Below are 15,930 nucleotides of genomic sequence, written 5' to 3' on the forward strand. Positions count from 1 at the left end.
CTGGAATCCAACTTTCATGAGGAAGGAAAAAGGCTTTTTGCATGCAGGGGAGGATAAACAAGGTGATTTTTGCCTCCATTGATTTTGTCCTCAGAGTCAGGGTGACCCTTGTGGAGTCTTTCCTTGAGTGCTGGCTCCAAACTATCTTCACTTACTCCTGTTGTCTGTTTTGCATGTGGAGTCTTCCATTGTGTGGGCTTACAAAGCTTCTTTTACATGTGAACTTAAGCAGATAGGTGAATCCACATCCCTTTGTGTGGCAACACCTGTTTGACAACCCTGCCTGGGCCACAGTCTCTAAGACATATTTTCAGTACATATACGTAACGCCTTAAATTTCATCCGTACATACATCTCACAAGAATTAGGAGGATCGGTATGACGTAAGCTTTTACTAGACATGTCACATGTCCCTTGTGGGACATGAAAGCAGCATCTTAGTTGTAGTGAGCTTGTCAGGCCTGATAGGAGTTGATAACATACAGTAGTGAAACCGTTGCCAGCTGGCACCAATGGGCCTGTTAGAAGTCAGGACCTGCAGCTGTGCCTGCCCAGTCACCAGGCAGCCAATGAGCACAGCAGAACCACCTGATTGGCTAAAGCAGTCAGGTGGCTTGCTTTTAAGTCCAGCAGCTGCAGAGGATCAATGTACATGCCCACAAATTCTGTTCCTCCCTATGCTCACCTCACTCCAAGCCATGCTCCTGACTTGCTTTGGAACTGCTCCAACCTAGACCCTATCCTGCACCCAGCCTCGCTCCAGGCTAGACCCTGCCCTGCGCCTTGTTCCTGTCTTGTCCCAATCTTGCTCCTGCCTTGGTACCCTGCTCCTGCCTTCCCTGACTCCATTGAATCTGGTTCTGATGCTCAGTCCTGGTTCTGGTTCTGACTCAACCCTTGGCAATGGCATTTGGACTCTACCTTCAGTTCTGACCTTTGGCTCTGATCCCTGGCTCTGACTCCACCGTGGGCTCTGGCATTTGGACTCTAACTAGGACTGACTCCTGCTCTGACCACTAGGCCTGACTGCCTATGACCCAGTCTCTGTGTTACAATGTGTGATTACTTTCCTTTTCCTGAAGGGTGACTCAGCTTTCAAACATTTGGGATTGCTGCCATAGGCTATTTCCTGAGGCCTTTACTCTTTTTTTATCTTGTCCTGACTTCCACAGGAGCCTGACTGAGTAAGGAGGAGATAAAAATGGAGTGGGTGGGGTACCATAATTTTGATCTCCATATTTAAATACTTGAGAAGCATTCAAGTTCTGCAGTGAGTGAGGCCATATCCCCTAAGTGCCTAAACAGAACTTGCCTCTCAGATCTCCATGGGATTTGGGGGTGGAGGGAGAGACCCTCTGTGTGGGGATCCAACCCTTCTGGTGCTGAAGCGGGGATTGATTGTGTACACTGCATCATCTTACATCCTTCTGCGGGGCCCTTTGGAGGGTACTCTGAGTCTGGGTATGTACAGGGCAGGGAGCGGAAGAAGGGAGTGGGCTGGGAACAAGGAGCCTAAACTATGGAGTTAGATGCACTTCAAGCACCCAACTGAGAATTTTGTCCTGTGTATATGTATTGTACATACAGGAGTCACTGAACCCATCAGTGAAATGCAGCCCACCTGAGTTTAGGACAGAATGTAGGATGGCAGAATAGTGCTGAGAGAATTTTTATTTTCACAGAAACTACTGAATAAATTTAAAGAGGTTTTCAAATCTCAGGAAATGTAATGGAGCAGAAATTGCCCTTCAAACATTTGCCATTTTAATTCACGGAAGAAATAAAACGAAACATTTCTGGTGTGAGTTCTTCATTCTTTTTAAACACACCAGGGTTCTTTAGAAGTTTTCACGTTTGCGGCCTGTGGAATAGAAATATGGAAACATTAAGGTATTTGTTTAAGAGACAAAATACAGAGAAATATGTACCACGATCGGTGTCCCTTTGTGAAGTATTCCATAGAAGGGAATGTCCACACACAGGTGCTGCAGGCAAGATTTGCTCATTGGTTTAGGGCACAGTTTTGCCACTGTAACACACAGTGAGTAGTACCTGACTCCATGAGCAGTGAAGTGAGGGCCAGATTCTGCCATACTTACATTGAGCAATCTTTCATTCAGCAAGTAGTCCTACTGACTTCAATGGCCTGTTTGGCAAAGCAAGGTACTACTCAGTAGTAGAAGGTTAGCAGAATGTCATCCTCATTGATTTCTGCAAGGCACTGGTGTGTAGGGAACCCATAGTCTGCCAGGATCTCCAACTCCATTAGCTTTTGTTGCAATATGGAGACTCCATTGCTCTCAGACTCCAGAAAGGGTAGGTGGGAGGTATAAAGTGAATTATGTTGTCTTGGTCTAAATTTTGATACCCTTACATTGAATAGTACCTTACGCTGAGAGTAGGCCATTCAAATCAGTGGGCTGTTTGCTGAGTAAGGTACTTCTCAGTGTAAAGTGTGGCAAAATCTGTCCCTTTGTTGGTAATTTTTTATATCAAAATTAACATCTCACACTGAAATTACCATATAATTTCTGAATTCCTTGTCTGTCATCAGCTGGAAGGCTGAAGGTGTTTGGGTCCCAATAGCGATAGATAGGATACATCAGAGCACCTTGAACATTTGAATGACCCAGTCCCAAAGAATGACCAAATTCATGTGCAGCAACAAGGAACAAATTTGTTCCTAAAATATAGAAAAAAGGAAAAAATAGTTAACATATAATGGAATAGAGCATCACAAGCAGGGCAATTCGCATCTTTCTTTCCACTGTGATGAAATCCAATAAGTTTAATTTATTTTTACCTGCTCTCCCATTTAATTACAATATGTATGTCCACATGTTTTAGGAAGAATATTGCAGAGCCCAGGAAAGGGAGTCAGGAAACCTGAAATCTGTTTCCGACTCACCTTTTGGCAATTGTTTTGGGCTCACCTTTTGATCATGAGCAAATCACTTAAACCTTCTGTGCCTCATCTACAAAAAGAGGATAATATTGCTTGCCCACCTTTGTAAAGTGCTTTGAGCTCCTCAGGCCCTATATGCCTATTATGGTAGGTAAATATAAGTATGTTGCAAAGATCAGCGTTTTGTTTAGAAGGAGCTGAAATTGTTGTGATGGTACATGGAATACTTTACCTATATGATCTTGTGACCACTTCTCACTCTCATCAAAGTGAGCATCTCCTCCTAACCCTGAGCCAGGTGCAAATGCATGGGCCAGTATTCCCCCTCTTCCATCAAAGGGGAATGAGTCGCCATGTGCTGCGTGTGAAAAGAAATGAATATGTCATCAATTGGCAGAATGATGCATTTTAAACATTGAATTCTACATCTTGAAGTTTAGAGTTTGCTTTTATTAATTGTAGATTACATTACATTATAAATTACTCTAAAACAATGTTAAGGTTGCAAAGTCAAGCACTCAAAAGGTAGGAAATGCCATACTTAAGATTGCCTGTGCAATGAATTCAGCTCCTGTGTGTACATTATGGTACCGTTTTTAATTACATGATTGTATACTATTTTTTCCCCACAGGACCTCTGTGTTATTGAGGACATGTCCTCAGAAATGGCTGAATCAGCTTATCGAAACTTTACAAAAAAGTTCAGCCTGAGGCTGACACCCAGCAAAAAAATGTCTGAATGGTTTAAGTTTTGCAAAGTTATAAGCATCTGAAGGTCCTATAATGGACAGTTTCGGGCAATGATAATTATAGATAATGCCATCTGCACCACTTGTAATACATGAAGTGAATGATATCAGTAACCACAGCTTTGAAAAACTGAGCATCTCGCTTGGTACACTGGTTTGGTGTATCTTTTGTTAGATTCTCCTGTAACAGTGTGTGGGATGTCCAGACCCTTATCCAGAGGTTGGCTGGAAAAGGTTGACTCTCCTCCTCTGCCTATAAGAAGGGCTACAATTTCTTGCGGGAGTGCAAGGATTTTCAGGATAGTTGTGAAAAATTCATCACCCGGAAGACACTGTAAGATTACTGTGTTACTGGATGTTTGGGGATGAATCTCTAAGGGGTTGGCTACACTTAGAATGCTGCAGCTGTGCCACTGTAGAGCTTCAGTGGAGACGCGACCGATGCCGATGGAAGAGGTTCTCCCATCAGCGTAGGTACTCTGCCTCCCCAAGAGGCAGTAGCAAGAGCTCTGCATGGTACAAATTTATATCTGCTGATGCGGCTATTTGCGGATACAAATCGGTATCCGCGGAAGGGCAGGGCTCTCCCGGGAACTGCAGTGGCGAAAGGAGCAGAACATGGGGCCTCTGTTATGGCTCTACTGCCCCTGCCTCGCCCACTGGGGTGGACACCAGCAGCTGGTTGCACTCTTGTGTTCAAGTGGCACCCTCCCCTCCTCCCCGAGACAGGAGACGCAGAGAGCGGCGTGGAAGGGACAGAGGCAGGGCTGGGGGTGGTACAGCCACGCTGGAGGAGCTGCCGGTGTGGGGCGCTGGCTCCTGGGAACAGCAGCCCCACGTTCTGCTCCTTTCACCGCTGCGGTTCCTGGGAGAGCCATGCGGTTCCGCAGATGCCCGATTTATATCCACAGATATAAATTTGTATCCACACAGGGCTCTAGCGGTAGCTAGGTCAATCGGAGAATTCTCCTAACACTGGTCTACAATGGTCAGAATAGCTGCCTCTCACACCACTGAGGGACATAGCTATACCAAAGCAAGTACCTAGTGTAGACAAGGCCTAAGAGGAGAATTAGCACTGAGATGGGAACCAGGGTGCGTGTGTGTTTGTGTGGGTGTGCATTCGTTCTTCCTCTTTCAGACTTCTTGGAAGTGAGACACTCTTTAGACCTGTGCCTTGGGCATGGCCAAAACACACCACACCCTGTGCCTTTGCTTTGGACTACAGTGGAAAGAAGCCTTGCTGTATTTGTGTTTGGCTCTAAAAAGGCAAAAAATCTATGTTTCTGTTTTACAATGAGGCATGTGACCAAGATGTCTAAACCCCACACAGGCATGCAGAATCCTTGCTTGCTCACAAATAGGAGTAATGTTCATGGCAGAGGAGTATGTTTACAATCAAATAAGAAGATATTATTTTCCTCATTTTACAGTTCAAATTCCCAAGGGATTTTTGTGATGGTTGGTCAGTTAACATTGATACCAATATAATATAAAATAATATTGATAGCAAATATAATATAAATATTTATATTTGTTATCAATGTTATATATAAAATCAATGCCTCCCTTGAGAGGCTGCTATACTGACCATATATTTTATCTCACAGAACAAGATAAAAATTGGATAAACTGAGAATGAAAATGTTCACTCTTCAATCTTTGGCTACGAAAATGTGTAAGCTTTCAAAGCATAGCTTTAAATAAAATGTAATTCATGGATTCTTAAAAATCCAGCAGCAGCCTCACCACCATGTGCAAAACGAATCAGGATATCTGCTTCTCTCCCGGCAACTTTTTGAAACTTCAGTGGAGTCACATCACTCCACACCTTAAAAGCCTTTTGTATTGCTTTCTCCACCATAAAACGAGGCAGATCAGGTGTATAGTTAAGGATCCTTTTGGCAACACAAGAAAATAAAATATTGTCATTTTAAAGTATGGAATAATATGGCATCATTAAAAGAACAAAATACACAAAAAGTGAAATATAACCAACCTGTAAGTCAACAAATTCTTCCTCCATCTTGGATTTCCTGGAAATGTGCTGTAATCTAATACATCGGGGATGCCACACCTTGGCTGATCCATCATTTCCTCCGTTTCTGAATTAAATTTTCCTGTTACAGTCAGGTGGAAAAATTTCTGCATCTCTTTAATTTTCTCTTCTAAGGTACGGCCACCTGCTTTATTAATGGATGGAAAGAACCTGTCAAGGTAATTCTGAAAATAAAAAGAAACATTAGACTCAGGGTGTATCTCCAGTTGTGTTTTTCTTATACCTTTAAGAATCAACTTGTCAACCAGTATAAGACCCAGATGATCCTTGGGTATACTTATACTACTGCACCCAGAGAAACCCACTGTGATCTGTCATAACAGGGAAACAATTTAGACGGATATGAGGGCACTTTTCCAATATATGTGAACAAAATAAAAATGTAGATTGATGTTAAAATATTCACTACCTTTCTCCTTTGAGAATTGTGTACTTACTTCATCTTACTTCACATCCGTATGCTTCAGGGCTCTATTCTGGTTTCTCTTATGAAATACACGAAGGGGTTCTGTGCGGCTATCGGTTATGGTATTACTTGTAAATGTCCAGGGGGTCTGATTCTCATTTACACTAAGGACCTTTCATAATACCAGACTGGCAGTGTAAAGGGACATTAAAATGAGTGTAAATTTATACCCATTTTCAGATCCCTTTACATTACAAAGTGGTGTAAAAAGGCATGGGTGTAAAAAGGTGTAAATGAGAAATGCATGCCTAGGTTCTTATGCCTGGAAAGGTTCATGCACAAGCAGTTACTCAAATGCAGGGCTTATGATTCCTTACAAATGAACATCATAAGATGTCACTTGCAACTAGGTTCTCAATGAACTTCTTAAAAAGGAACAATTAGATGATCAATCATTAATGTGCAAAGAGGGAGAGTTTTAATTAAAAAAAAAAGCACTATACACTTGACCTGGGATATATGGACTTCCCAGAAAATTATCGGGAACCAAGCAGTATTTTTGGCTTGAAAATAGATAAGAGTAAGAGGAGGTGGACGGTAGGATCAAAGGATCATATTGTTTGTACTTAATAAAAAATAATAATAAATCATCATTCATTGTGACAATTTTTAATAAACATTACTGTGAAATCATCCTGTACCTTTTTATATGATGGGTCTTACCAGAAGGAGAGGGTTTGTGAGAACTGTGGACTCCTCAAGGATATTTTTTAGCATAAATTTTACTCCACAATAAATTGAAATCACCTATCCTAAAACTCCCCCAACATTTTATTTGTGGTGGTGGTGTTACTTTATACTCTAATCATGGATAATTATAACATCTTTTTTTCACACTTCAGTCTACCACTTTCAAGTGCTCTGAAACAGCCTTTCATCTCTCCATAATACAGATTAAATACACAGAGGAAGCCTTGCCCAATAATAGCAAGACACTGAAGCAAGTGGTCCTGTTTATTTTAATGGGAGTTCACTGGGCATTAGAATCTAGAGAATAATCCAACCAGTGTGGTGTATATAATTAGTCTTGCCTCTTCTCAAAGAAATGTGAGCACTGGATACAACTATAGTAAGATGCATCTAAAATAGTTTAGTCCATTATTATTAAAATATTTTTATCTTTCTGAAATATTATATATATGTATAATACACACCCACACGTACATCAAATTAATCCTTAATTTGGCCCATTGGTTTTAGAGACTTCATTTTCTTAGAATTTATATATATATAATTATTGTAAGCTCCTTTGAAAGTCCCACTAGATGACTGTCCGTATCTTTAGATACCTAAATATCTTTAATACTTGGCCCTAATTCACTTTTGCAATTTCACTTAGGGGCTTTCAAAATTTTTACTTTATGCCTTCTAGTTTTTGTGAACTGACTTGTAACAACTACATAACACCAAGGTAAAAATAAAATGATGTCACATGCTCTCTGGAAAGAAATATTATAATTAGGATTCAGAGTAGCAGCCGTGTTAGTCTGTATTTGGAAAAAGAAAAGGAGTACTTGTGGCACCTTAGAGACTAACAAATTTATTTGAGCATAAGTTTTCATGAGCTACAGTTCACTTCATCGGATGCATTCAGCTGTAGCTCACGAAAGTTTATGTTCAAATAAATTTGTTAGTCTCTAAGGTGCCACAAGTACTCCTTTTCTTTTTGCGAATAATTAGGATGTAAACTTAAAATGGAAATGCAGCATATTCACAGTTCACCCTTACAGCCCCACTCATGACATACCTGTAAACGCTTCAGGTCTTTGGAGCTCGGTGGCACTGTCTTAAGCGGAACCGGGAGAGCAAGACTTCCAGGCAGGAACAGTGCAGCACAGAGTAGGATGTATCTCATAGTGTTATCAAATGATCTCTGCTAAAAAGAGAAAATCTTAGGTCTTCTGTGTCTAATGATCACAGCTATAATGCTTATATATAGGCCCTTACTGCCACGTGTGGTAATAGATTGCTTGAGTCATTTTTAGGCTTCCTCTGTGGTTTTGTTATTTTTGGTAACAATTCTAGGGTGTCTTTATTCCAAAATGTAAATGAAGAAACATTAACTAAATCTTTTTGTTGACAGCACAGCTGATGTCACACTGACAGAGCAGGCAGCCAACTTTCTTTATCTCCCCGTTCATGGGATTCAGGTGCTAAAACCACAGGGGCACAGGGAAGTTAGCTTTCTTAACGTCAGTCAATAAATATGCTTAGTGTACAATCTCAGCTTCCCAAAATTTCCTTCGTGCCATTAACACACATTGCAACACTCTTCTGGCTTGATACTCTGCATGTATTGATGGACTGTGGAGGACGTGACTAAATGAGTGTTAGTGCCATGTGAGTGAAATCACTTAAAACTACATACTTTGTGATACCCGCCACTGTAAAAGTTTCTGTTTAAGTTTTCTGGCCCAAATTCTGATGTCAGTTACCTTGAAGTTATTGAAAATCCAGAATAAATTTACTGAAGTTAGTGAGGTGTTTCCAGATTTGAGATCAGAATCTGACCCCTTCTATACGTAGGAAGGTTATGGGGCATCTCAATGTTTTTTTACTTCAAATCTGGTGGGCTCTGATGAGCCAATGTCTATAATGGATTATAAAATAAAGGGGCTAGAACTATCCTCTGGTATGCATGTGAAAAAACCAGATGCTTATATGAAAGAGTAAGGATCCATACTCAGTTACGCAGGTGCAGCCTTGTGGATTTCAGTGAGGTAGCAGTAGTGTAAATGAGAGCAGAGCTGGGCAAAAGCCGTTTTATCTGGTCTACGGAGCCACATTCTGGCCTCATTTGCACTCCATGGAATTCTACAGAAAACAATGGATTTATTGCACAGGGTACTTCTGTGTTTCACAGTGGGACTACTCACATGCATAAAGTTAAGTATGTATAACTGTAGGAGGGAGGCCTTAGGGCCCAGTTCTACTCTGACTGAAGTTAATAGAAAGACTCCTGGGCCTGAGCTGTGCTTTGGCACAATTGAGAAAGGGATGATAGGTAAAAGATGGAAGTCCACCGCTTTGTGTTCTGCCAATCTTGGACTATCAGGGGCATGATCTGGTTCCTCATATAAATCAGAGAAATTCCAAGGTCATTATCAGCTAACACTAGATAGAGCAGCCCCCAGGCTGCTCTAACCTGGGCAAGGGACAAAGCTGAACCAGAGAATCAGGGAACCATAACCAGCTCACTAACACCCCCTCACTCTGCTGCACTCAACAGAAACTGGGCACAGCAGAAAGTCTGGCCCCAAATCAGGAAATTTCAACCTCAGAGGAGAAAGTTATTGAAATATTGAAAACTATAGGATGTTAGACTAAAAGTTCTTGTGTAATATTAATTATTGTGGCTTCTCCCTCCACACAATGAAGCAGCATAATACTATATAAAGAAAGTCTCACGATCTTACCATCTAAAGGTTCATACCTAGGACCTTTACTCAGGTAAGTAATCGTTCTGTGAAAAACAATGCTTAGTTAGCTCTTGTAGAATAATCCCATGGACTGAGAGGGGAATTTTTGTGCTGTGGGCAAAAGTGCCTCTCAGTAAAACTAGGAACTATGTATCATATCTGATATGACGACTTCTGTATTTTGCCTTTCAGTGTTTTTAACATTCAGTCGGGTGAAAAAGTGAAGTAGAACCAAGTGATTCATTGTTGAATGGTCACTGGTCATTGCTCTTGTAAGGGAAGATTGAGCTAGTTTCTAAATAAATTTATTTTAGGCAACACTTGAGCCTGTCCTTACATGAAGAGTTCAAGATTCACTTAAGTGTGTTGGCTGATGCCCAGAAGAGAGAATTACCATATAAAGTCATGAAATCATGAGAAAAGTTTTCTTTGGCCCACTTATGAACTTTATTATACTGTACATCTGCTATTACAACAAGACTCTTTTAGTTTCTTTTGATAGATAAGACATTCAATCCCTTTTGCTGAGTATTTAGCCTGATTTAAATATTTTTTCATATCTGTGTTTATTAAGTTCACCAGGAAAAGCTACTGTTCAAATTTTTATTTATGAAAAGAATGGCAATTTATGAAGGATATATGCAGAATCTGCTCCTACATTCTGATGCTTCAGGAAGTTTTGCATTGAGCAAAACCTCCATTCACCTTCCAGCCTCACTTCCATACCTCTCAAATGACAAATTTGTTGTCCCCTCACTTTTATTGCTGAAGATCACTTACATTAGAAATGAAAAGGAGGTTAGAAGAAGAGTTGATTACACTAATCACATAGCATTTTAAGTGTCCAGCATGAATAATATTTTTGTGTCCCTCATTTTGGTCTTTGTCACGTATTTGGGCCTTGGTAAGTGGAGAGGTAGGATCACTTACAATTAGATAATGGTGCTGGAAAATCATCTTAAGGGCTAGCTTGTGCAGTATGGTCCAGATTCACTAATTAGGCATGTACCTAACTTTAAGAACAGGAGTAGATTCATTGAATGCTAGGATTTTTGCTGAAGCGGGGCCAATACACATTATGGGCCTGATCCAAAGTCCACTGAAGTCAACAGAAAAACTTCCATTGTCTTCAGTAAGCTCTAGAGCAGGCCTTATACACAGTAGGTGCCACATGGAGCTGTACCACCATGGGCAGCAGGTACTGAAGGCATGGGGAGGCTGTGTCCCCCCAAACAGCCTTGTGTGGCCCTGCCCACACTCCACCCCCAGACTCCTTCCTGCTTCCCGGGCTGTGCTGCGGGGGGCTCTTCCCCGCCAGGGCCCCAGCCTGCTCTCTGGAGGTGGGGGAGGGAGGCTGCGCCACTCGCCCAGTGTGCTAGGGTAGGGCCATGCTGCCTGCCCTCTTGGTGCTCTGGGGATGGGGGGAGGCTGTGCCAGCCGCTCACCCATCCGGTGCTCTGGGGCTGATGGTGCTTGCTCACCTGCTTGGCGCTCCAGGTCTGGGGGTGCTCGGTAGGCCTGGGGTGTGTGCAGGGGGGATGGCTGCTGCGCCGGGAGAGGGGGGACTCTGGGCTCTGGCAGGAGGGGTGGGCCCTCAGGCAGAAAGGATGGTCTAAGCCGGGCACTAGCCTCTCTGAGCCTGGGGTTCACCCGCCGCCCAAGTGCACCACCTCAGAGGAAGCTCTGACAACACTAATGTACTGCTCCCTGTTAAGAGGTGCAGCATCTTTGCCCTGCAGTGCTGGCTCTACTTGCTGGTTCATGCAGGGAGTAGGGAAGCATGGCTCCACTTTCTCCCTATCCCTGCTCTGCTGAGTTTCTCCCTGAGGTTTGTGGGGAAATTGTCTTTGCAATAGCCCTTGCACTTCCCTCAGCACAGGGGCTGCAATTCTAGGTAGCCCTTTCATTGGCCATTTGAGACTAGACAAGTCTTACTTTCTCTTGTATGTTCACATAAGGGCAGGGCAAAAACTAGCCTTAAATTGGACCCTGTATGGTTTCCAGAACAGGTTCATTGTGAGAGGCAAGCCAGAATGTGAAGCCAGATCCCAGAAGGATTGCCAGTGGGTCCCTTTCTCCCCCAGCACCCACACAGAAAGTCCTAGGTAACATTTGAAGAACTTGCCCCTCAACCCAGAGGGGCAAAGTACATGTAGTCCTCCCACTGCCAGGAGAGTGCTTTCCCTGTGCTGTGCAGACTGAAGTGGAAGAGATCACATCTGCACCATCAAGAGGGGGCCATTTCTCTGGTGAGTACTCAGGCAGGAGCAAAGAGGAAGTTACATACAGGCCCCAGGAAGAGACTTCCTCTAACCCGTACACCAGCCCTGGTGAGGACAGAAGCTGCTGTTAGTTCCAAGACAATATTTTATTTCAGAAGCAGAAGAAAGCTACTAGGGGAGAGGCTGTTCTAGATTTGTTTTTGACACATAGGGAGGAACTGGTTGAGAATTTGAAAGTGGAAGGCAGCTTAGGCGAAAGTGATCATGAAATGATAAGAGTTCATGATTCTAAGGAATGGCAGGAGGGAGAACAGCAAAATAAAGACAATGGATTTCAAGAAGGCAGACTTTAGCAAACTCAGGGAGTTGATAGGTAAGATCCCCTGAGAAGCAAGTCTAAGGAGAAAAACAACTGAAGTCAGTTGGCAGTTTTTCAAAGAGACATTATTAAGGGCACAAGAGCAAACAATCCCACTGCATAGGAAAGATAGGAAGTATGGCAAGAGACCACCCTGGCTTAACCAGTTCTTAATGATCTAAAAATAAAAAAGAGTCCAACCAAAATTACAAAGGATGAATATAAACAAATAACACAAGTATGTAGGAGAAAATTAGAAAGGCCAAGGCACAAAACAAGATCAAACTAGTTAGAGACCTCTTAAAGGGTAACAAGAAAACATTCTACAAATACATTAGAAGCAAGAGGCAGACCAAGGACAGGGTAGGCCCATTACTCAATTGAGGGGGAAAAATAATAACAGAAAATGTGGAAATGGCAGAGGTGTTTAGTGATATCTTTGTTTTGGTTTTCACCAAGAAGGGTGGTAGTGGTTGGATGTCTAATATAGTGAATGTCAGTGAAAATGAGGTAGGCTCAGAGGCTAAAATAGGAAAAGAACAAGTTAAACATTACTTAGACAAGTTAGATGTGGTCAAGTCACCAGGGCCTGATGAACTGCATCCTAGAATACACAAGGAGCTGACTGAGGAGATATCTGAGCCATTAGCAATTATCTTTGAAAAGTCATGGAAGATGGGAGAGATTCCGGAAGACTGGAAAAGGGCAAATATAGTGCCCATCTATAAAAAGGGAAATAAGGACAACCCAGGGAATTACAGACCAGTCAGCTTAACTTCTGTACCCAGAAAAATAATGGAGCAAATAATTAAGCAATCAATTTGCAAACATTTAGAAGATAGTAACAGTCAGCATGGTTTTGTCAAGAACAAACTGTGTCAAACCAACCTGATAGCTTTCTTTGACAGGGTAACAAGCTTTGTGGATGTGGGGAAGTGGTAGACATGATATACCTTGACTTTAGTAAAGCTTTTGATACTGTCTCACATGACCTTCTCATAAATAAACTAGGAAAATGCAACCTAGATGGAGCATCCAAGGTGGGTTCAAAACTCGTTGGAAAAACGTTCCCAGAGAGTAGTTATCAGTGATTCACAGTCATGCTGGAAGGGCATAATGAGTGGGGTCCCACAGGGATCATTTCTGGGTCCAGTTCTGTTCAATATCTTCATCAGTGATTTAGATAATGGCATACAGAGTACACTTATAAATTCTGTGGTAATACCAAGCTGGGAGGTGTTGCAAGTGCTTTGGAAGTTAGGATTAAAATTCAAAATGCTCTGGACAAACTGGAGAAATGGTCTGAAGCAAATACGATAAAATTCAGTAAGGACAAATGCAAAGTACTCCACTTAGGAAGGAACATTCGGTTGCACACATACAAAATGGGAAATAACTGTCTAGGAATGAGTACTGTGGAAAGGGATCTGGGGGCCATAGTGGACTATAAGCTAAATATGAGTCAACAGTGTAACATTGTTGCAAAAAAAGTGAAAATCATTCTGGGATGTATTAGCAGGAGTGTTGTAAGCAAGACATGAGAAGTAATTCTTCCGCTCTAATTCGTGTGGATTAGTCCTCAACTGGAATATTGTGTCCCATTCTGGGCGTCATATTTCAGGAAAGATGTAGACAAATTGGGGAAAATCCAGAGAAGAGCAACAAAATTGATTACAGGTCAAGAAAACATGACCTATGAGGGAAGATTGAAAAAAATGGGTTTGTTTAATTTGGAAAAGAGAAGACTGAGAGGTGACATGATAACAGTTTTCAAGTACATAAAAGGTTGTTACAAGGAAGAGGGAGAAAAATTGTTCTTGGACAATGGGAGCGGTGGGAAGCGGCGTGGGCTGAGGGACATGCTAGTCACCAGTTCCTGCAGCTCCCATTGTCCAGGAATGGCAAACCACAGCCAGTGGGAGCTGCGGGGCTCCGTGCCTGCAGACGCTCCAGATAAACAAACCAATCCGGCCCACCAGCATCTTTACCCTGACAGGCTGGGTGCCAAAGGTTGCCAACTCCTGGTCTAGATAATACTTAGTCCTGTCGTGACTGCAGGGGACTGGACTAGATGACCTCTCAAGGTCCCTTCCAGTCCTATGATTCTACTTGCTACCTTACTGCACCTTTTACACCTGTCAGTGTAGAGGTTAGTTAGAAAGACCCTGGTGTTGGAGCTTTATCTGAACACCTACAGTAGGCTCAAGTGTCTGCTATTTATTTGACACAGAGGCAGAAGTACAGTTTAACTCAAGAGTCCTCTAAGACTGCTTAGTTAAAGTGCCGTATTTTCAGAACTTCCTCCACAGGTTGAAATGAAGAACTCATTCTGTTAATTTTTGACTTACTCTCTCTTTTGTGCTCTATAAATATGCTTAACCAAGTTTATTTCAGCAGATGCAACCCCCACATGATTTCCCATACATTAACTTAACACTGTGTACCACTTATCCACCTCTCTGGCTGCTTACATAATCCTTATCACTGCAGTATCTGAGAGCCTTCCAAGTATTTAAAATGAAGTGTTACAATGTTTCTCTCTCTTCCTTTTCAGGTGAAAAGGTTTGGTTGGCTTATCAGTTGTTTGTGCCTATTGTGTCTCTGGGGAACAGCTCAGTCAAATAAAGGAGTTTGCATTTCTTTCTGCAAGTGGAGAAGTCTGTGGTCAAACTTATGTCTTGCAAGAATGAATTCCATAATTTAGGTTTAGCTTCTATGGAAACTGCCTCCCTTAGTTGCAAACATCCCCACTACACTGAACTGCTACAGCAGCCCTGCCGCAGAGGCACCACTATAGTGTTTAAGTGTAGACAAGCTCTATGTAAAAATGCTCTAACTAAATAAGGCTCAAGACTGATTTTAATCCTTTACTTAAGACATAGTGCAATGCTGGTATTTCACAGCCATTATTTACTACATTAGATGCCTTATCTTCTAGAAAGGAGTTTGGTAGCCACCTTCCCTCCAGAAGCCTTGGAGACAGTGGCCATCCTCATCTAAGATATTTAGGTGCCAAACTCCCATTGACTTCAATGGGAATTAGGTGCCTAAATACTTTGAGGATCTGGGCCAGTGTGCTTCTCCCTCCCTCTCCAGTTTGGGGACTAGCCAGCAGACCACCTCCTCTGCTAAATCTTCCAGCCTGCACATTCTATAACAACGAGACCCTAAAGTCTCCTCTGGTTCCACTCCTGCTTCTATGACAATGGAGAAATACTTGAGCCCCCACTAATTAAGCAACAGGGCAGAATATTTCTCATCCTATGGGTTCATGACCTTCTTATCATATTTGCAGTCATTGGGTATTAATGGACATAGATCCGTGCAAGCGAGTATGTTTTTGCAATAATCAAATTAAGCAATAACCCACAACAGGATGTGCATTCATGAAAACATTACCTACCTTATACCTAGATCTGACATCTTATACATTTTATTTTTCACTTCCTTGATAATCTACATAGACATCTAGTCTCTTTATTTCGTGGTGACACACACACCTGGGTTATATGAGAATTTCTTTTTGATATGCAATTTTTGCTTTATTAAATTTGAATTGGACAGAAAGAATAACCACATGAAAAAGGAAGTTTAGGAGGAATGATCAGCCCCCCAACCTGAAGCAAATACTCACCAGCAACCACATACCACACAACAGAACCACTAACCCAGGAACCTATCCTTGCAACAAAGCCCATTGCCAACTGTGCCCACATGTCTATTCAGGGGACACCATCACAGGGCCTAATAAC

The 15,930-nt window shown here is 42.1% G+C and overlaps 1 protein-coding gene across 1 annotated transcript; it reads right to left on the reverse strand.

Annotated features, from left to right (window-relative positions):
- Positions 1-1,656: 1,656 nt before the first annotated feature.
- Positions 1,657-8,067, reverse strand: MMP7 (matrix metallopeptidase 7). The gene is made up of 6 exons (XM_048816961.2): positions 7,927-8,067; positions 5,654-5,877; positions 5,404-5,552; positions 3,138-3,263; positions 2,522-2,683; positions 1,657-1,861 (listed from the first exon to the last, which is right to left on the reverse strand). The coding sequence occupies exons 1-6, from the start codon at positions 8,032-8,034 to the stop codon at positions 1,839-1,841; spliced, it is 792 nt and encodes a 263-aa protein (XP_048672918.1). The 5' UTR covers positions 8,035-8,067; the 3' UTR covers positions 1,657-1,838.
- Positions 8,068-15,930: the final 7,863 nt, after the last annotated feature.

Source organism: Caretta caretta, chromosome 1 (assembly GCF_965140235.1).
Source record: "Caretta caretta isolate rCarCar2 chromosome 1, rCarCar1.hap1, whole genome shotgun sequence".
Taxonomy (NCBI): domain Eukaryota; kingdom Metazoa; phylum Chordata; order Testudines; family Cheloniidae; genus Caretta; species Caretta caretta.